This window comes from Euprymna scolopes, chromosome 36, assembly GCF_053919585.1.
Source record: "Euprymna scolopes isolate OS-2025 chromosome 36, ASM5391958v1, whole genome shotgun sequence".
Lineage (NCBI taxonomy): Eukaryota > Metazoa > Mollusca > Cephalopoda > Sepiida > Sepiolidae > Euprymna > Euprymna scolopes.
Window position 1 is genome coordinate 27,103,768 of NC_136517.1, and position 23,529 is coordinate 27,127,296.

The following is a 23,529-nucleotide window of genomic DNA, read 5'->3' on the forward strand; positions in this document are numbered from 1 at the left end:
CTACTACTAATATAGATTTGGGTCTGATGTTGAAACTATACCATTATTTCTATTACTGATAAAAAGTTTGTATTAGTCTGTCCGATGCTGGAACTGTACCATTATTTCTATTACATACAGATTTTGCATACGTCTTTGTGAAACTGAAACAGTACTTATACTTTTATTAATGTAGTATTGTACTATTTGCTTACTATTCAATGAGGATTTTTATACTATTTCATTTTTATACTATTTCATTTTTATACTATTTCATTTTTATACTATTTCATTTTTATACTATTTCAGATTAATTTGCTATCTTTCAATGTCCATGTGGTGCATTATAGTATCTTTTGTCATGATACCACCGTTACAAGCACTACCTCATATTTTGGGGTTGGAATCTACTGTATAATTTCTAGGGCTATGACAACAGCATATTCTTTTCATTGTTTTAACTCTCGAGTATATATCCGACACAGACACAGTTAATCAACCGAGAACCACATCAGTCTACACAAAAGCGTATAAGATATGAACGGATACACGCTCAAGAGTCAAAACAATGAAAAGAATATGCTGTTGTCATAGCCCTAATATTCTCTACTGATGCCATGAAACAATCCTCCCAGGTATTAACCCCTGCTTTTTAGGTAGTGTAGTGTAGTATCTGTCCCTTGGATATAGATCTTCCTGGTACTACCCCCTCCTTTCAAAGTAGGAAGGTAGTGAAGGATACGTAGTTGTCATAAGTGCATCATCCCCGTCATTACCGCCTCCTTTGTAAAGGGCATTGTAGTACCTTTACCATAATCATAATACAATCGTCCAAGTATTACCGCCTCTTTTAAAGAATAATGGCGCATGTGTCTGTTCGTCATAATACAATTATCCCAGGCATTATTTATTCCTTTTTTTTTTACTTGTTAGTGTATTATCAATTTTATGATCATGATAAATCCTCCTTTTTTTTGTTTGGGGAATAAGTGTAGTAACTGTTCTGCTGCCAAGAAACCATGCACCACGATTTGAATAATGGTCAACGATGGTATTCAATATTTTTAACAACCCTACATTTATGTCTAAAATTTTTAATTGACTTTCTTTTAAACTTTTAAACACAGGTTCGTTAGCAGCCGATAAGAAGCCGGAATCGATCTGTTTCGAAGAACTCGGTTGCTTTTCAGACGACGGCCCTTTCAACACACCCCAACGACCAATCACCTCCCTTCCAAACACGCCCGAAGAAATCAACACTCAGTTTTTACTCTATTCAAAGTAGGTATTTGCCTGCAAGCAGTTCTCTGCAATATTTACTTATATGTATTTATCTTCAAGAGTTTACGTACAGTAATTTATCTACAAACATAGTTAATCTTATGTATTTATCTACCAGTATTTATACATAGTTATCTATTATAATAAAATCGTATTCCTGTTTGCTTGTTTGTTTGTCCACAATTTGGTTAATATATATACAAAAGATATTTCACAAATATATGTCAACTAGCAGGGTAACCAGACGTTGCCCGAGATTAAATGATGATCAAAGAAATGTTTCATACTCCCATATTTTTATTGTCATCGAAATCGATCAAATAGCCAAATAATTCGATCAAATCGATTGATTGCTTGCTCTAATTAGGGACCCATCGCTGTGCACCGAGAGGAAGCTTTATGTGCCTCTCGTAGTGCCTAATTTCACAATAAATTTTAGTCTACATTGCACTGTAGAGAATCTGGTTTTGAGTTTATAATTTTTTTATATATGATGGCTTGAATAAAAGTTTAAAATATAAAAGCCAAGTATTATGCTTCAATTGTGCTCTAAACAGCAGCATTCATTTTGAACGCGCCCCTGTCATATCAAAGAACCCACTGTTGATTCTATATGTTGGGCTTGTCGGCTTGTGTGTGAAAATTAACTTCTCAAATGCCCTTGTGATGTTAGACTGTGTAAGATTTTAACAATGGTCAAAATCGCCTGTTCCTTCTTTCATCGGATTATGTTGATCATCGATTATCGAAGACATTCTGACACGAAACCTATCTAAGAACAGTGCCAGGCAGATAAAGTACCTATGGTATTTCATAAAAAATCAATCCAGCCGTTTCCGAGTTCATAGGGAACGAACTCACAGACATAGTTCTATATAATAGTAGAGATGCTGGAAATGTATCCCGGCATTATATATATATATATATATATATATACTATTTATTCAAAAGCAAACTACATTCAAGAGGGTATTTCATTTGCATATTACATTAAAGAAAACCTGGTTTAATAATTAGTTTTACATTTTTAAGAGAAATTAGTAATAGAATTGTTTTAAGTATTCTATTTATAAATATTATATAAAGTTGATTTATTTAATTTATTTTAATCTAATTTACATTTAATTTAATTTTCATTATTAGTAGCACCAGTTGCGTTTAAAAATTAATTTGATTTTCATTATTAGTAGCATCAGTTGCGTTTAAAAACGGAAGTAAGTTTTCGTTAAATTTATGAGTTATTTCCCTTTAAGCAATGAGATTTTATTTCCTTGTTTGAATCACGTAGATGAAGATGACTATATTTTATACGTCCAAAAATCCGAAATATGTTCAACTTTTAAAAAAATCGTAGCAACTTGGTGAACCTTAAATAGTATGTGATTAATCCTGCTGCCGAACAATATATTTTTACCTGGCAACGCCGGATATGTACAGCTTCTTTATTTATAAATAGCTAATTTTCTGTATATATGTACGAGCATTTAGCTACAATGATCTATCTACAAATAGTTACTTTTATGTGCTTATTTACAACTCTTTATCTACAAATAGTTAACTTTGGGTATTTATTTACAAATACAGGATGGAACGATAAAATTGTCGCCCTATGAAAGACGACATTATACTATTTCCGTTTGATGAAAACCGGTTTTCTTTTTTTCTTCTTTTTTTTTTTTTTGTTGCAAAGTTGGCTAATTGTGTACAAATCCTAAGAGTGATAGAAGCCTTCTATAATGTCTGAAAGTGGCACACTGTTCAACGAGTAAGATCGGAGATGCGCCGCTGTACAGCTCATGCTCTCTACCGATCCAAGTTATGACAACAGGGTCATTGCCAGTACCGTCAAAATACATCGCTGGATTGCCACGAATAACAGGGATGTGCTCAGGGTGATGAAAAGTCTCCGGCCACGGTTAGGGTCTTTGGTGTGCTTTCAAATGAGGGCCACATCATGCCACCTCACATCTTCGAAGTCAGCTCGAAAGTCAACACCAAAGTGTACCTGGATGTGCTGAAGAGTGTGGTAATCCTCTGTTGCAAACGGATGGCCGCTGGCAGACTCTGGGTGTGGCAGCAGGATTCGGCGCCGGCCTACAAGCCCAAATAGACTCAAACTTGGCTTCAGGTGTGCTACGACTTTGTACCCTTCTCTAATTGGCCCTCTCGTCCCCCGACCTGAAACCGCTGAACTACCTCGTTTAGTCATACGTCAAGAACATCACCAACATGACCTCCCACAACACCAAAGCCAGCATGATCGCATCAATCCGTTGAGTATTAGCTGAGCACCTGTCGGCGCTTGTAGAAAAGGTATGCTCCAAGTTTCGGGCCCGTATCGAGGCGGTGATTGAAGCTGAAGGCGGCTACATTGAATATATATCAGTTCTAGTACATAATCAAGTTACCTGAATTGATTTTTTCAAGAAAAGTTTTAAAATAAAGCTGTAGTGTTGTTTTCTTTAAGGCGACAACTTTATCGTTCCACCCTCTAGTTACTTTATGTATCTAACTGCAAGTATTTACACACAAGTATTTATTTACAAATAGTTACCTTTATGTATTATCTGCAAGTATGTATGCCCACGTATTTGGGTGTAAATTGAAGTATCAATCTTAATTTGGGACAAAATTAAATTATTAATGTGGCATTTTAGACAAAAGTTTCGTGGGTGTTCCGTCTATCTAGTATACGCTTTTGTATTTGATTTTACCCTCTGAAAAAAATTTTTTGCGAAAAATGGTGTAATAAAGCCGCTGTGTGACAGCTAACATATGCAAATGACCAAGCCGGCTGCGCGAAGTGATATTTCACCAGGGATAAAAAGACACACGTGGCCAGTGAAGGAGGAATCAGCACGTGTTCGTGACATGGTCAGAAAATAACAGCAAGCGACACGTAAGTGACGAGATCGTCTTAAAAGATGGCAAACGCTTTTGATAAAACTGAAAATGCGAGTCGAATGTCATCCTTTCCTTTGTTGTTGCGATGGACTCTACAGGGGTCTCCAACCTGGGGTGCTCGCAACCCCAGGTGGGGGGATGAGACGATATTTCAAGGGGTGCGAGAAAAGTTTAGATCGAAAATTGGCTTTTGTTACTTTTTTGTTTTTTTGTTTTCTTTTGCAATGTACTTCTTGTCTTCATTTCAGGCTTAAGATGTGCTATTAAGTGACCATAAAACACACGGGTGAATAGATTTAATCATAACATGTATTTAAATATGAATTCAGAAATTTTTTGTGGTGCGAGGTTTGAGGGGAATTTCTTGAGGGGTGCGGACCAAAAAAAAAAACAGTCAGGATCCACTGAATTAACATGTGTTTTTACAGTGCTCTTTTATGGATAACGTTTTATTATGATTTATTGTTAATTTCTTTTGTGCAGGGAAACCCCGTCAGAATTCACTCTGCTTGACTATCATGACGAGGACCAACTACGTCAAAGTTCATTTAATAGTTCCCAGGAGACGAAGATCATTATCCACGGATATCGAAGTTTCCCTGACAAACCATGGGTTCATCGATTGGTAGAAGAATTCTACAAACATGTAAGTCTATGGTTGATGCTCATATTGGCTTGTGCAATGGATATCGATGCAGACTATGTGATCGCTTAAGTTGAGTTCAAATGCAATCTATTGAATTCAGCCTTAGGATGCAGATCCTATCTGTTCACAAGAGAGAGAAAGAGACAGAGAGAGAGAGAGAAAGAGAGAAAGAGAAAGAGAGAGAGAGAAAGAAAGAGAGAGAGAGTTTATACTAACGTATCGTCACTTAACAAGGGGGGTGACGGTAGTCTAGTGGGTAACGATGGGGAATTACGACCTGGAAGTTCTAAGTTTGGACCCAGATTTCGTATATATTATTTCCCGTTGGTACAGTAGTAACGTCACCAGCTTTGAATGCTACAATTTTGCTTCGGTTTCGATTCTAGATCATGGCACCGAAATGCTTCTTTTTTTTTTTTACTTTAAGTCACGACTATAATAATATATACGAAATCTAGACAAATTAAAATATCATATTTAAGCGCCTTTTACGCCCGGGCAAAGCCCTCCCCCCACACACACTAGTAATACATAAACATTAAGAAGGTCGTGAAATTGAAAAGAAAATTGCTTTTAATCCCCCATCCCTACCATCCCAACATATAACAAGCGAATGAAAGTCTACTTTTTAAAACGATTAAGTTATTCGACGATTTTAGAATCGGACGCGTTGATTCGATTGAAATCACGAATTTAGAACAGAATCGTTAATTGTATCGGAATCGGAAAAGTATTAGAATCGTCCCATTATTAATTCCGAGATCACAAAGTATTGATAAGAATATATAAGAATCGGAATGGTTTTACTACATTATATATGTACCCTCTCCTATCGCATATTTTTTGGTAGCCTGAGGAGATGGTGTAATATTGTCGGGGAGTATATATGAGTATAAACGAATCTATATTATTTACATGTCGATATTCATCATCTACATATGAATGTGTCTATTGATTGTCTAAACAGGGCATATAACAATTTAACAGTCTCTGAGGGTTTACATCGGCCAATGGGGAAACATACCTGGTCTATCTTTGGTCTTCATTAGACGGATCCCCGGAAAAACTGCAAACGAAGATTCGTATGACCTAAAGACTTGGTGGTATTTACAGCAGCTTTATTCCGAATGTTTTCCCCATTGGAAAGTGCAACGCTGGCTCTAAATTTTTACTATCGACATTTTCCCCTACTCGGAGCCATTACGATACGTGGACCGTCTTTCTCTCAGACTAGATCTGCTAACTCTGACTCCCAACTCTTGACTAACTAATACCTATATTTTACGTCATTTTATGTTCTAACATTCTTTTCCGCCAAGTTAACATTTTTGTTTGTGCTAGTTATGAAAACTAACATTCTAGTAAACAAATTCCTAATGAACCGCCCCCCCTTAAGTAAACATTTCATCAAATCTCCACACTAACGTACTGTACTTGCAATAATCCTTATCCCTGAGTGGCTCCCGGGCCTTGATAAGTGGTGACCACCGTGTAAAAAAAAATTAACATATGGCCGAGTGGTCCTAGACGTTGTATCAAAGTTTACAGTTACCCAAAGGTGCTGAGTTCAATCCTGAACGAAGGCAGTGAAAAGTAACATTCAAAACAGAGAATCAGCAACTATGTCCCAGAGCCTAGCTGGAGTTCGAACACGGTACCCCCGTAATAATAATAAAGGGTTGGGTTCAAGACTCCTAACAAACAGTTCCCCAGTTCGATACGAAACACCTGATGAAGGCCGGAGGGCAAAACGGCCGAAACGTTGTGACTATAACAACCAAGATGAGGGAGTCAGTCAGACAATCTCAATAAATAACATTCTCTTATTATTTAAACATTTTAACATAAATAATTTTATCTGTAAATATTTATTTCGCTAAGACAACATTCTTTCTAACAAATATTAATAACAATCATAATAACTGTCGATCGACACATCTTTCCGCGTTGCCCGGGTAATATCTAACAATAGTATGTTGATGAACGAACATGTACGATACTGCACTCTCAAGGATTATGTAATGTCTGGGAAAGTAGCATCATGACGAAAAAACATATACTACATAATCCCTCAAAGAATGAAGCAACATTTGGGTTGATTGCTGTATAACAATAGAACAGACATTACACTAACTACCAAAAGAAAGAGTAATGTGTAGGAAAAGGGCATTATGATCATAGATACTACACTACCACATAAGGAGGAGGTAATGCCTGGAAGGATAGTATCATGACGAACAAACATATATTACACTAACCTTTACTCAAAGGAGGAGGCAATGCTTGGTGTGATGTCTCATGACAACAAAACAGATACTACATTCGTATTATTTGGAACTTTCGGACTATTGTTCTTATATTGAGTGTCGTTTTCATAACGATGAGGTCGATGTAACCTCCGAGCTTCTTTTGATGTGTGTTGTCGAACTCGGGAATGTTTCCGTCGAACTCGGGAATTTGGACGGAATTTCGAACGGAGCCCTTTATTTACTTCACGGGGGTAGCATGCTCTTGTTCCGTCATACCTGACTGGATATAAGTCTTAAGGTGTTTACTTCACGGACTGAATAAATAAATAATACAAGTAAATAAAGAGTTCAGATCAAAATTCCGTTCAAACTCCCGAGTTCGATTGGAACATTCTCAAGTTCAACAAGGTACACCTGAAGAAGGTCGGAGGTTACATCGACCAAAACTGATAATCAAGGTGAAAAAAAAATACTCCGAAGATTCTAAATAAGAAGAATAGCCAATCCTCATCTAAAAATTCAGAAACGTAAGATGCTACATTACCTAGCAAAAGGCAATGCCAGAGAGGATAAACCCATGACACCAAAACGTATGCTATGCTACCCACTAAGGAGGAAGCAATGCCAAGGAGCATCAGAAATACTATACTTACTCCCATGAACTGAACACTGAAAGATGGTACATTAGTCTAAAATAGCATAATAACCCGAGTGGGGCATTAGAACATTAGAATTATAGTAAAATTAGTAGAAGGTATTTCATAGTCTCGGTTTCAGACAAATCGATACTAAATGTATATTTTTAATAGATGTTTGCCATATTTTTATCTTTTCTTCTTATCTCAATTATAATAGGATGATTTTAATGTCATGTCAGTCGACTGGATGAACGGTTCTTTCGTCAACTACCCGGCTGCCTGTTCAAATGGTCGGGTCGTCGGTGTCCAGATTTCCCTCTTGCTGAAGGCACTTCGTAAGGCATTTGGGGAGCCTAACCTCCAATTCCATTTGATTGGTCACAGCATGGGCGCCCATGTGGCCGGATATGTGGGCGAAAAAGTTCAGATCAAAAGAATCACAGGTGAGCCTGGAGTTACACATATAACGTTTCCCCACCCCCCTCGGATTATTCTTAACCAATGTTATATTTTCGCTTGGTGATATGTGCATAAATAATTATGCATCCGTGTTGTCGTCATCGAACCCAGTATCGTGCTTGTCTATCGATACACAACTACTCGAATGCCGATGTTGATTTATGAGAAGATTTATTTAAAAGGAGAGAGAGAGAGAGAGAGAGAGAGAGAGAGAGAGAGAGACATTTACAGAAAACATCAGAGCGATGGGTTACTTGTACCCGCATTAGATAGATAGATAGATAGATAGATAGATAGATATGTAACGTACTATGTAGTTACTTTTCACAGGAAGTCGACATTGTGGTTAGGGAAGAAAAGTGATAACGTCAACACAACGTTTCTTGGTGAAGAAAAACGGTATTTATTTTGTTATTTCACATATCCAAACAAAGTGCTGTCTGTCAATACATCGCACCAGAAAAGTCATGCCGTACAAAATCTTAATGTGACGGCGACCATTTTTAAAAAGTTCGATTTTTGGAGGGGGAGTAAGAAAGAAAGAGAGAGAGAGAGAGGAGGGGAGAGCAGTCTCACGTACTATACTTGCAATAAACCTTATCCCTGAGTGGCTTCCGGGCCTTGATAAGTGGTGACCACCGTGTAAAAAAAAAGAAGAAAAAAACGTGTTCACCGACCGTCATTGCTCAGCGGCGGTTTATGTTTCTTCTCTCTCTTCCTTCTTTCCTCTCCTGCTCTTCTTTCCGATATTAATCCTTATATATACATTTGGGTTCGTGACGTCACGCGATTATGTTATGAGATATAAAGATAGATAGATCGAGACCGAGATGGAGGGAGACAGACAGACAGACAGACAGAGACATATTGATAGACGAATAGATCATCTCGCTACACCGGGCCACACCATGTGTTCTGCTCTACCCTCATTAAACACATGGTTTATCAGCCCCCGTCTTGCATCACCTCTGACTTTAAGGTGTCACTCAAACTTTCAAGCACAGCCCTCGTTTGTAACCCTTTGACATTTTTCTCTTTACGATGTTTCCATTGATGTGTTCACCTCCCTTCTTCAGTTATATCGTATATTTCCTACAGTGATGTTTTGTGTGTGCATGTGTGTGTGTGTGTGTTGATTATTATTTTTTTTGTTTATGCAAAAGAGGCACCACTTTTCAATGTCAGGAAGCCACTCGAGGATAAGGGTTAGATGAGAGCCATTAATTTCAATTGATGCCAGGCGGGGATCAGAGCGTTGATGATGAAAACATAGAAGTTTGGTTTTAGATGTATTAAAATTAACCAGCCACTTTTTTCCTCGTTGTACCACGTGATCAAGATCAGAGGAAAGAAAATCAAAGAGAACTTGGTTGTTTACGGCCGTTGAAGTGTTGCCATAGACGGTAGTATCGTCAGCATAAATGTCTACGAATGATCTTAGAGTGTGATTTGGAAGATCATTGATGTAGATCAGGAAGAGGGTTGGGCCCACGATTGACTCCTACGGAACTCCAGCATTAATACTGTGAGCTTCTGATTTCTGCTCATCAACCACTACTCTTATGAACCTATCAGAGAGAAATAATTTAATAATTGAGAAGACATTTTTAGCTATACCGTAGCTGGAAATTTTGTGGAGTAGACCTTTATACCATACCCTATCAAAGGCCTTTAATATGTCAAGAACAATTGCCCTAGAAAGGAAGCCTCCGTCGAGAGATTCATTAATCCGGTGAGATATAATTGTTAGCACATCTGTTGGAGATTTAGCAGAACGGAAATCACGTTGCGTGTCACTGAAGAGGTTATTTTTGCTGAGACGGTTGACTACTTCTTCTATTTTAACAGATTCCAGCAACTTACTCATGACGCACAGGGGACTGATTATTCTATATTGAGAAGGAGATGGGCGATCAACTGAATTTTTAAATACGAGACATACTGATGAGGTTTTTCAGGGTGTTGGGAAGTAATTCTTCATAAGACAACGCTTAAACAGCTTTGTAAGTATGGGAGCTAGTTCTGGTTGAAGCTTTTTGAGCACTATAATAGGAATACCACCAGGACCAGTGCTTTACTGGAAACGAGATTTTTTATTAGTTTGGCAAGATCACGGACAGATATTTGTATGCCGCATAGCGTGTTTTCAGACACAGGAAGAAATACGGGGGCGGGGGAGCTGATCGCGTAGGCTAGAATTAGCTGCAAAATTTTTGGCAAACAGTTTGGCTTTCTCTGATATGAATGAAATTATCTCAGGTCCATTGATGATGGTTGGGAGAAGGAACACACTTTTATTCAGGACCCTGTTTGTTATTTGCCAAAATTGGTTGAAACCAAGCCGCTGTCAGCTACTTTGAACTTGGACAGCATACAGCTATCTCGCGTTCTTTATTACTCTTTTAATGGGCTTGACCATTACTCCTGATCTTAAATGGAACGTACATCAAATCTGTTGCCAAGGCCGTTGGAAAAATGGTGAGATCTTTCTATCGATCCAGTAGATATCTCACTGCTGATGCAATTCTCTATCTATATAAGAGCCAGGTACGTCCAAGGATGGAATACTGTTTCCACATCTGGGCAGGAACTGCTAGAAAGGACTTGTCCTGCCTTGATAGAGTTCAAAATAGACTTCGTAGCCTCGTAGGAGATGTCCTTTTCTTTTCCTAGCAACCTCTATCTCACAGAAGAGATGTTGCGAGTTTGTCTCTGATGTATCTTTATTTTCATGGAAAGTGTTCGACTGAGCTTCAGTCTATGGTCCCCCCTCGCCTAACTTTCACAAGAAACACTCGTCTAGCTGAAAACACTATCAATAATTCCCCCCACTCTTTATCTGTGCCTAAACCTAAACGTAGATTCCATGAACAAAGCTTCTTTCTTAGAACTGCACGCCTGTGGAATTGTCTTCCGTTTTCCTGCTTTCCTGCTGACTATAATATGGTTGTCTTCAAGTCTAACGTAAATAAGTTCTTGATGAGCCGTTCCATATAAGTTATCATATTTACCGAATTTTTATTACTAATGATTACTATATTGTCCAATTTCTACTGTACACTCTTTAACCCTTATCCTTGAGTGGCCTCTTGGCCTTGATAATGTGGTGATGCCTGTGTAAAAAAAAAGTTCTGAAGGTGGCTTTAGTCTCAGTACATCTATTTTGTTGGAAGCAATGGAAATAGTGATTTCTGTGCGCAATGGCTGCAGCAAATTCTGGAGAGAACCACGGCTAGCTATTAAGCGTGTGTTGGAATGTTTTGGAGGGTATGGAGCGGTCTACACCTACAATTAACTATTCCGCCAGGTCTAATACTATAAAAGACACGTTCTTTTTAAACATGAAACGCAGGGATAGATCTGATATAAATGTACGAAAGCTATCTCAATCAGCCATAGAGTATCGATATACTGTACGTTGGAGAGCTATGTTGGAAGACTTATTACGTTTTGTTTTTATCTTAACTGAGGCAATCGAGTGCTCGGAAAATTCCAGTGGGAACAGAACGGAAAATGAACATAGCTCGGGGTAAGTTGTGAGAAAAAGGTCTAGGAGACTTGCACACTGACCATTAGTGTCGGGCACACAGGTGGGTTCGTGATTAACCTGAGTTAGGGCATAAATAATGAAGAAATCGTGAAAGAACTTCCCTTAATAATCTGTCTTGTTTGAATGGGCTAACTATTCCACATTGTGAATATTGATTTTTCGGATGTACTTGAACCCAGAAAACTCTGTGAATTCATAAGGCAGTCATAGATTGGTCAGAGTGGTTGTTTTCATTGTCCCTTTAAAGGACGCCAAAAGATATACCTAATCACTGCTCGTTTATGTGCCACGTGAATCCAAGCCATATAAACTAAAATGTTTAGTACGTGGTACCTGGTGTCGGCTTCCTACAAATATCACATTCACAGGAGATCCTCAGTCGCATATATGTCTCGTTTAGGATTATTACTATTTTTAGTATTTTTTGCAGGGAGTTTTCGTCAGCATCCTACATACAGCACTTGATATTCTCAAATAGTACCCACCTAGTAATGACCAAGCTCAGTGTTGCTTAACTTCAGTGATATAACAATAACTAGTGTGTTGTGATTATACTCTTTCAATGTTCAGTATTACAATAAACGTTGGTTAACGGTTCATTGCATTATGACAGGAAATGATGTTGAGAGCAATATCGCGTGCATCCGTTAACACGTTAGTACACTGGTTCTCGTTGGATTATCGAAATTATGCAACCTCGAGCTCAGTCAGTACCAGATGGGTGACCATTTAGTAATAGCAGGCGCTGTATGTAGGAGGACGTCGACATTTCCACATAAGAACTGCAAAAACCTAACGTTGTTATCTCCGAGGATATACATGCGACTGGGGACCGCTTGTGAATTTCATACTCCCAATAAACTTCTTCCTTTTGAGGAAACCGGTTCAACCCGTGTAGAGTGAGTGTCGCTTCAGTACAGCACAGTATCCGTTAACAGAACACTTTTCGACAAATAATAAATTCACGCGAAACCTCATTATGTATGTTTACCGTTAACTATTTTGTATATAATTCTTTATTACTTACCTAGGTTAAATTGTTCAATTAATATAAGCAGTTGTTGTTCAGTTTCATCAAACGCTGTCGCTCCGATTCAACAGCTTTTATTTATGAAAGTGTAGTATCTGTTTCGGCAGGTACTGCAAGCAAAGACCATATGTGGGGGCTACCCCACATATAAGACCTTGGTCAATGTAGGGGCAACCCTTCATACCAATTGTCACTATCCAGCTCCCCTACTCCCCGGGGAGTTGGTCCCCATTTCCTCTTCACTCCTCACATTAAAATCGGCCTTGTGCCTAATTTGCTCAGTGGGGGAGCAAATAAATACCTCAAAGTGTAGTATCTGTTCTTCAGATGCTGCACTTCAATTTCTTGTCTCTGTCAGTGGAGGAGAAATCCTTCACGACTGAGACAATTTTTATTTTTGTACCTTTTCTCCACGTTAAAAAACGACGCTGGTGTCTAACTCTGTCCCGTGGGGAGGCATTGTAAATAGGAACAGTTTTGTGCCGTAAAATGAGAAAGGGTAACACACAAATGTAAAGCAAGAAATTGTTTTGTCTAGAGAATCAAAGTAAAACACAATTGAAAAAAAAACGGGATAAGATAACTTAACTCAGTAAGACAAAAGAAAAAGTGTTGATCAAATAACATTAGGTTTGTAGGATGGGATAATTATACGAGTTATCTTCCTTGGATTTATTTTGCTCTACATTATGAAGTTCGCTCTCCTATTCTGAAGGTAAAAAAATAAATATTACACGCAGGTACGGGATTTAGGATGATATGTAATTTTTTTGTTGTTGTTCTTGTTTGTTTTTAAAGCTTGTACTTTAAGGCAGTCGGACCGCGTTCGACTGATTATTCTTTTTTACACGATCTTTACAAATCCTAGCGCTGTCAGCCACAACAAAAAGTACAATTAGCATTTTTTTTTTTTTTCGTGAAAGGACTGCCCATTCTCAGGGAATAAAACTCCACACAGATTTTATGACTGACACTTATTTGAAAATTTAATAAGCACTCGTGCACAGTGTGACGTCAACATTCTAAAAATGTAGGTCGCGACATGAAAGATTTTTGTTTTTATTATTATTTGGAATCCGTTGGTGTTGGCTTTTAGTAAATGGCTAACCAATATGATTTTATCCCTAGACTAGATTGACAAATAATCTTTTGACAATTTAACACATTGGCTTCCTGGCCTAAAATCCACCAAACATTGGTGTTATTGCTTTTTCCTTTAACTTTTCAAAAGTTAAGCATAATAGGCTCCTGTAATTGTGGTACCCTTTGCCAGGAAATCTGTCATCACTACTCCGTCCTGGTCCCAGAAGACTGCGAGTATGACCTTGCCAGCGGAGGGCTGCGCCCTTGCCTCCTTTGGAGGTGGTGAGTCCAAGTGCTTCCACTGCATTGACTGAGCTTTGGTCTCTGGATCATAGTGATGGACCCAGGTTTCATCCTGTGTAATCAGTCTTTTGAAAAACTTTGACTCATCTTCTTAGCAAATCTCCAAATGCATCCTCGAGCACTCGACGCGTTCTCGCTTCTGGAATGGTGTAAGCAACCTGGGAATCCATCTGGAAGACACCTTATGCATATGCAAATGGTCATGAATGATAGTTTCCACAGACCCTGTACTAATCTTGACATTTTGGGCTTGGCAGCCTCAACTTGATGGACAGATGCCTCATCAGAAGGAGGGGGGGGCGACCAGATCTGGGAGCTGTTTCTACAGACTTCCGGCCATGTTTGAATTCACGATGCCAGCGTTTTACAAGGTCATATGATGGGGCATTATCACCATCAGTCTCTTTCATTTCATCAAGTCTCCTGTTGTGTGCGTCCTTTCAAATGCAAAAACCGGATCACTGCTCGGCATTCAACAGGCTCCATTTCACACCTGACTAAGTTCAAAGACCTGTAAAACAGAAACCACAATTAGTTCAGAGCTATAGTTTGCCACGTAACCCGTAGAGATATAAATCATTGCACATGCCAAATTTCAGCTAGATCAGACAACTGGAGGTGGGTCAGGGACATTATATATATATATATATATATATATATATATATATATATATATATATATATGGAGGGCTTCCTCAGTCTTTTACAGACTATGGTTACCCACGAAGGGTATATATATATATATATATATATATATATATATATATATATATATATATATATACCCTTCACATATATATATATATACCCTTCACACACACATATATATATATATATATATAAATAATGTCTAAATTCGTGTACGGTCTAGTGGTATTAATAACAGATGTATGTATACAGAGTGTAGAAATATCTATTGTCCTGTGTGTATATAAAATGTTCGTTGTGTATGCGGACGCTTCTTTACAAATACACGTACTTACAAACGTGACTCATGAACTGCCTTAGACAGCTTTTTACACTCAAACGATAAAAATCTGTTTATCTCAGACGAAGAGAATCACATACTTTCTTATTTGTCCAAACTCCAAAAAGAACGGCATAACAACGAGTTATATTTACATGGGTTTTATTCGTCTTTGGAGTTTTGGCACGCTGAGTCTCTTTCTACAATTTTCCGGTTCTCTGTCCGCTTCCAACAGAAGCGTCCGCACGTCTGCTTGCTAACGTGGTTCTCGTCAACTCATTAGTTTGATATCTGCTAACTTACTGTTGCGTCAGCAAACCCCGATCACGTGTTAAAGAGAACAAAACAGGTGATCTCTCACGTAAGCCTAAATTTGTTTACTTCTAATCAAATTCTAAATCTATTTTAAAATTTCTAAATCGACTTTGTTTATCTAATTTTTGTTTATATTCCTGAATAAACATTTCAAGCTGTAAACACACATTTTCCAAAATTTAATTGATTTATTTCGACCAGGTTACCCGGCGTTGTCCAGGTGTTGTCCTGGCAATATCTAACAATATTTGAAGATATAAAGAATACAAGCATAAAAGTATTTTCCAAAATTACCAGATCCAGCATTAAACAACCCGAAAAATGTTGAATAAAACAACCAAACCAAACTAATACGCGGACGGACTTTTTAAAATGTTGTATTCGTTAATGTGGGTCTTTAGCGATTCATAATACTTTTTCGAAGCTCCCATACTTCTCAATTCTTATTCTCAGCTTCCGTACTTTTTCATACTTATTTTCTGCTTCCGGGCAATTAGCAATCGGAAGTTAAGCATTTTTTATATTCATGCAGTTAGTGAAACACTAAAATTTATTTGTATCAAGTATGTTGATTGCAAAAGGGATTGTATATTTTATTTACGATTCCGTGCTTGGTATTCTTTTCGTTCACCCTGTATAATTAAAGCTTATTAGAAATTTAAGACACAACCAACCGGCCGGTAATTGTTAAGTGTTGAAAAATAATTTACTATTTTAAGTATTCTTTATTTAGATGATGAGATAAGACATAAATTTTGTCGATTACGTTTGCAGTTTGAAGTTTTTTTCGGCTTTATATCTACACAATATAATATATACAACGATAAGCAAACTTTGATGTAACGTGTAAAAATGTAACTAATTTTGATACGTTCCTTGGCCTTCAGGCTCGGAATAAATTGTAGTATCTGTTGTGATACTTTCATCTTTTCAATCCACAGCCAATAGAAAAATTCTTCTAAGCTAAGGTAATTTTTGTAATTGTTCCAGTCCAAAATTCCTTTTGTGGTGGTGGTGGGGCTGGATTTTTCTAATACTAAGAACTGATCCTGTGTCGAACTCTTCCCTTACGAGCTAGAAAATACGAAGACTTTTCTCTCTTGGCATTGCTTTGATTTGGGCTATAATGGCTCTCCTCGGTTCCTGGAGATTGCTTTGATAAGCATTCTTTCTTAGATGATCCTCAAATAAAAATCTGAGGGGTGTTAAGATTCGAAAAGCTTGATAAAGCTCATTCCGGATCACGCCTTCCACTGATGAAACGCATATGATTAAACAGTTATAAAGCAAAGAAGAATGTTTTACGTTCATGGCTGATTACAGATCCTATTTCAGTAGCGAATGACTCAGCTAGTATAAACTTTTACATGGGTGAGAACTGAGTGCCAGTTATGGTGACACGGGACTCGTAAAACAGAAACCATTCCTAGAGATGAAATCATTGATTAGTGATGTAGGATTAAAACACAAAGATGTCAAACGCAGTACTCACAATGAGGCATTAAGAGGAAAGTAAGGTAATGACGTCACGTTTTGTCGAGTTGAGAGAAAATAGTTTTCAGATTAGTTTGTCGATGGGAACTGATTAAAGACATCAAAGAATGCGTGTTTATTAAGGAACATTGCACGATGCAGTTCGCGAATGATGCCATGTGGATATTTTGAATATCGCCAAGAGTGAATAACCACTTCTAGAATACCACTCATTTGAATAGACGCGTTCACTAAATTCTCTCATTTTTCTTTGTCTGTCTGTCTGTCTGTCTGTCTGTATCTCTCTCTCTCTCTCTCTCTCTCTCTCTCTCTCTCTCTCTCTCTCTCTCTCTCTCTCTCTTGTGAGAGCCAATTCTTTTCAGAAATAAAATCTTAGAAACATTTAATGAACGTCACTGTATTGCTTTCTGGGTGAAAAAATAACTTTTAATTATCTAGCACCACTGATGAGGGATCACGGTCAGAGTAAACGAGAACAGGCGAGGAAAACGGAGCATCCACTAGACGAAACGGCGATAACGAAGTGAAGCAGCGGCAGCATACAAGAACAATAAAAGACCCTCAAAAGACATTAATTTATTCTGGGATTGAGCTTTATTGTTACCAAATATAAATTAGATTGCATAAAGAATTCTGACTTTTATTGGCGATTCCGTGAGTGACATTATTTGTGATGGGGGTGGGTTTTTGTGTCTCAGTTTGTCACGCCGACGTTTGTCTATAGTCTTTTTATCTCCAAAGATATAGAATTAATGGACGCATATTTTCTTTTGTTTTTAAGCTTTGGATCCAAGTGGTCCGTATTTTGAGTCGACTGATACAGCTGTCCGCTTGGATCCCACTGATGCTACGTTCGTGGACGCAATTCACACTGATTCCGGCACTGCCCTCGATTTTGGACTCGGGATGCGACAATCCATTGGACATATCGACTTTTTCCCGAACGGTGGGAAATTCCAGCCGGGTTGTCCACACAACAAGTTCCCGGCTACAATTGTCGGTGGAATCGTCGGATGGCTGAACAACATAACCCTAAAAGAGAGTAAGTGACCCAGGCAGTTTTAGATTTTCTTTTTGATTTTGTAAACCATTTTTTTTTTTTTTTTTGCTTTGCTGAAAGAAAACCTTCTTTTGTTTAAAAAGTATGAAAACGTGAATAAGAATTGAGAAGTGTGGAAGCTCAGAAGTACCAAGAAGCTTAGAATATATACTAAGAAATACGGAAGCTCATAAGAAATACTAAGAAATACGAAAGCAGCAATTGATTATGAAAAAGTACGGAAGCTGAGAATAAGAATTGACGAGTATGGGAGCTTAGAAAAAGTATTAAGAAATACGGAAACCGCAAATAAGTATGAAAAAGTACGGAAGCTGAGAATAAGAATTGAGAAGTATGGGAGCTTAGAAAAAGTACCAAGAAATACGGAAGCCGCAAATAATTATGAAAAAGTACGGAAGCTGAGAATAAGAATTGAGAAGTATGGGAGCTTAGAAAAAGTACCAAGAAATACGGAAGCCGCAAATAATTATGAAAAAGTACGGAAGCTGAGAATAAGAATTGAGAAGTATGGGAGCTTAGAAAAAGTACCAAGAAATACGGAAGCCGCAAATAATTATGAAAAAGTACGGAAGCTGAGAATAAGAATTGAGAAGTATGGGAGCTTAGAAAAAGTACCAAGAAATACGGAAGCCGCAAATAATTATGAAAAAGTACGGAAGCTGAGAATAAGAATTGAGAAGTATGGGAGCTTAGAAAAAGTACCAAGAAATACGGAATCAGCAAATAAGTATGAAAAAGTACGGAAGCTGAGAATAAGAATTGAGAAGTATGGGAGCTTAAAAAAAGTATTAAGAAATACGGAAGCAGCAAATAAGTATAGAAAAAGTACGGAAGCTGAGATTAAGAATTGAGAAGTATGGGAGCTTAGAAAAAGTACTAAGAAATACGGAAGACGATAGTAAGTCTCATGAAATAAAGAAGTTGTGGCACTCTCCTCCCACACACTGTTTTCCCCTGCCTACAACCTTGGTCTTTTCAAGATTAATAGACATCTTCTGTTTTTGCAATAATCATTTTTTATTCTTTTTAACTCTTTACTTCAAGTGGTTTCATATCTTATCTGGATCAATTTCCATAAGAAAAAAGGCTTAAAAGGACTAAAAAGTATGGAAGCTTATAACAAGTATTTAGAAATGCAGAAATCGAAAATAAGTTCTAGCTAGTATTTTTTTGTCTGTTTGCGTCGTTTATAATAACCATTTTTCAGACTTATAATAAATGTTGAGCAATGGGATTTACAAAGCGCCACGGGCAATGGGGCTTATTTAATTTTATTTACAGAAGAAAAATTAATTAAAAAAAACTATATTATAGAAAAAATCCAGTTATTGCAGCTAATTTGTTCTGATCTTTCTTAATATCTTTCTGCGTCTAAAAGTGACTGTAATCTTCGGTGTGTGGCGGACGATTTTCTGAATTATGTCACAGCAGTTCAGCCCGGCTTTGCTCGAGACCTATGTACTGTTCGTAATTTTATGTGCATATGTATATATATTAAAAAGTTTGACTCATGTCCAGGTAACTTACATCTAAAATTTCAAGTGTTTAGACCAAAAATTGGTCAAGTCTTTCAACTTTGACCTCTTGTCAGCCAAATTTTCGCCCAAAAACTGATTAAAAAGCTTGCTGCATGTCTGAATACCCTTTATGTAACATTTCAAATGTTTAGACCCAAAATTGGCTGAATAGTTTGCTAGAGACCGCGAAGGTCAAATCTTTAGACCTTTGACCCCTTGACAGCTACATTTTCGGCCGAAAACAGATTAAAAAGCTTGCCCTATGTCTGAATACACTTTATGTAAAATTTCAAATGTTTAGTAATTTCGTAGAGATCACAAAGGTCAAATTTTTTAAACTTTGATCCCAATTTTGACCCCGTAACATTTATTGTTTGGGGTTCAAAATAAATTAAAAAGTTCAATCCATGTCCAAAAAACCTACATATAAAATTTCAAGAGTCTAGACCCAAAATTGGCGGAGAAGCTTTGTAGAGTTTTCAAAGGTTAAATCGTTGAACATTGGTCCCTTAACAATCAAATTTCTGGCCGAAAACCGATTAAAATGATTTTCCAAAATCTCAATACTCCTTATGTCAAATCCTGAGTCTGTAGACTGAAAATTGACAGAGTTATTTGGCAGGGAAATCTACACACAGACAGAGAGACAAACAGACAATTTCACTTTTATAGATATATAGATGTAACATTTTTCTAGTGTGGAACACACACACACACACACACACACACACACACATATATATATATATATATATATATATATATATATATATATATATATATATATATATATATATATGTATGTACATACTCCATACAAATTACAGCAAAAAATATCCCCTTTTTATAGATTTCTTATTATAGAGTGGAGGATTTCTTTTTAAATTCATTTCAGGATGCAGAGAATAACTGAGATGGTTGTCTGACTTGCTATTTGATTTCATCGATTCTCTCTATCACTTAAAATGATTTCGTTTGAGCGGTATAAAAGTGTATGTGTTTTATTCAATAACATTTTCATCGCAGGAGGATCCGAGTTTTTTTTTTTTTTGTTTTTTTTTCTGTTTTTTTTTTTTTTTTTGTTTTTGTTTTTGTTTTTATCATTGTTGTTGAATACATTTTATTGTACTTCTCGGACAGATGCTTCGTCCGTATTCAATCATATTCTTTCCTTGTTCATAATTAAAAATAAGTCTATGTTTGATCCTCCTCTTCAGTGGTTGTTTATATATATATATATATATATATATATATATATATATAATTATGTTTTTACTATAATAATTACATACCTACAAACACTAGTGCTTCATCCTTTCGGGAATCCTTAGTGCAGGGTGTCACGGCTAACACCAGTCGACAGATTCGAACCTGGCAACACGAGCCATCTCTAGCTAGCATGACAACATTACAATAACGTTGAATTTAAACATTTTAATTGTAGATGTTCTTTACGTCAGTCACAGTGATCTAATCGTTAAACGATGATCCATGCATATATATATATATATATATATATATATATATATATATATATATATATATATATATATAATCATCGACATACAGTACTATTTCGCTGTTTCACAGCTCATCAGTGCGGCTAGACAGACAACTGCCTCAAGCCAGGATCGAAACCCAACCGTCCAAATGACAGTCAAGCTGTGTTCCAAAATTTGTAAAAATCGATTAATTATCTTTTAAGTGAATCTTATAAGTACAACTATATAATGATATGCACTTGTTGTTATATAAACACTAGAATACCCGTCCCAGGAGAGATAAAATTAACTCCCAAATAGAACTGTTTGCACCATTTTATGTCGCCTTATAAAGATCAAATTCAAGATATAATTATTTAACCCTATGTCTAGAATATAAATTCCAATTTTAATAAAAGTCCATTGCATGATATAGATTCTAGAAAATGGCTAAAATTTCAAGCTTAAAAAGTTTTAGGAAGAAATTAAAGTCAAACAAATCCTTTGCACTTGTACCCCCTTAAAACCATTTGAACCACTTAAAAAAATAACTGAAATTTAAGCAATATTTTTAGTACTGTTGTATAAAAAACTTTAAAACTAAATATAGTCTACATTCAAACCACTTATGTTCTAAATTCATTATGATCAATAAACTTCTTTTTTTTAACTACAAACTATCCACTTTTTGGAGTGTCAGAGTAGTTATTTACTTCTTTCTCACGCAAAAAGTGTGACACAAAGTCAAACGATGAAGAGAATCAAGTCTATAAAGAAAGAGCACTCTAGCCTAGCAAAAATTGTCTGGACAAGCCCGTCGACATTTCCCTGGTCAGAGCACCTCAGATAGTAAATCAAGAACTTACTCTATCCGAAAGCTGGGTGGCAAGGCCTGGAAGAGTGGACCTTCTAGGTTTTACCCAGGTGGAATACCCCAGTCAGACAGATGGAGGGCCAGTTCACTGGCCCATAACCTATCGGGTTGAATGTCTGGAATAGATCCTCGACTGGTATTTCATTTCTACTCATGTCTTGGCGCTAATAAAGTAGCAAGTCGACCAAACTAGTCAGACCCATTTAAAACTTTGTATATATCGCATTTTTATGAAATTCATATCATATTAGATATCCCAAATTGAATTATTTTTTCAATATACAAAGTAAAAACAAACGAAAAAAAAGAAAGAAAAAAACACGAGGTATGTACATATAGTGCCACAAGATATGGAAAAAAATGATCTTCGTATTTCATTTAGCGCCAGAGTTATGGCCCTTTAAAATTAGTCAGACATTATGTTTTACGGGTTGAATGTCTGGAATAGATCCTCGACTGGTATTTCATTTCTACTCATGTCTTGGCGCTAATAAAGTAGCAAGTCGACCAAACTAGTCAGACCATACTGGGGTCTATTTTTTCGAGGTTCTACAAAATCTTGTTTTACTTTTGTTTTCAGGTGTGAAGACGACATTCCTGTGCAGTCACAAGAGATCCGAATTCCTGTTTGTTGAGTCGATAAACACCCCGTGTTCGTTTACGACGTACGAGTGCAACTCAGAAGCGGACTTGCACTCGGGCAAATGTGTCCATACCGACTCTGCGACAGGACGGTTGGGCTATCACGCAGACAAGGCCTTAGGGCGAGGAAGGCACATGTTGGAGACATTCGATGCAGCACCGTTTTGTGGTAAGTTTCTTTTTTGTCCAACCACATTTATCGAAGGCGGGGTGAACCAGATGTCTCCGAAGAAAAAAGTTTCTTGGGAAGATAAAATTCACGAACGATACCCAGTTTGATGTATATATCGATTAAGGGAGATGACGACGTTACGTTTTTGCAGTAGTTGCTGAGAGGGTTCGACATATTCCTACATACAACTGGTATTTCTAAATAATCACCCATCTGGTGCTAACCAAGCTCAACGTTGCTTAACTTTGGTGATTTAACGAGAACCAGTATGCCATGGTAATTAGGCCGTATATCAGTTTTTTTTTAATCAGGTTTCTGCTTATTAAGGCTCAAATGTAATTCTAGAATAAGTGTTAATGAAATTGCCAGATTGACGGCGAATAACATCATGAGAGGATTAAAACAATGAATGGAACAGTAGGATTTTTTCAGTTCAGAGGACGGCTTGACAAGTATTTGTTAAGATTGAATTTGAAACTACCGATGTTAAGCAGTTTCCACAGATGGAAAATTCTAGGAAACAACTCCTGTTTATGGATGTTCCGTTTGATTTTAGTCACACAGAGGAAGAAAGAAAAGTTCTTTGTAGTAGTTGTAAGATCTCATACGAGTTCTTGCTCTGAATATTTTACAGGGTGTAACCAGGGATTGGAGTTTCGTCATGTAATGCCATTAAAAATAAAGCCAGTTTGAGGAAGGTATGCAGAGAAGAGAATGATCGTCCCTTATTAGTGGGTGGCTGCAGTAATTCATCTTGAGATGTGTATCTCACTTTTGTTAGATATTAACCGGGCAACGTCGAAACGTTTGCTGATCAACGATTATTATGATTATTCAACCCCAAAAGCTTTGTCAGCTAAAATATGTTTTCGAATAAACAAAATA

At 37.1% G+C, this 23,529-nt stretch overlaps 1 protein-coding gene across 2 annotated transcripts in view; it reads left to right on the forward strand.

The window, feature by feature from the left end:
* LOC145260217 (pancreatic triacylglycerol lipase-like) overlaps window positions 1-23,529 on the forward strand; it is a 106,790-nt gene that overhangs the window by 77,571 nt on the left and 5,690 nt on the right. For both annotated transcript variants that reach the window (XM_080118042.1, XM_080118043.1), the window contains exons 2-6: window positions 1,107-1,260; window positions 4,648-4,810; window positions 7,915-8,140; window positions 17,680-17,940; window positions 22,411-22,641. In XM_080118042.1, the coding sequence (XP_079974168.1) occupies window positions 1,107-1,260; window positions 4,648-4,810; window positions 7,915-8,140; window positions 17,680-17,940; window positions 22,411-22,641 (1,035 nt within the window). The remainder of the gene's footprint in view (window positions 1-1,106; window positions 1,261-4,647; window positions 4,811-7,914; window positions 8,141-17,679; window positions 17,941-22,410; window positions 22,642-23,529) is intronic.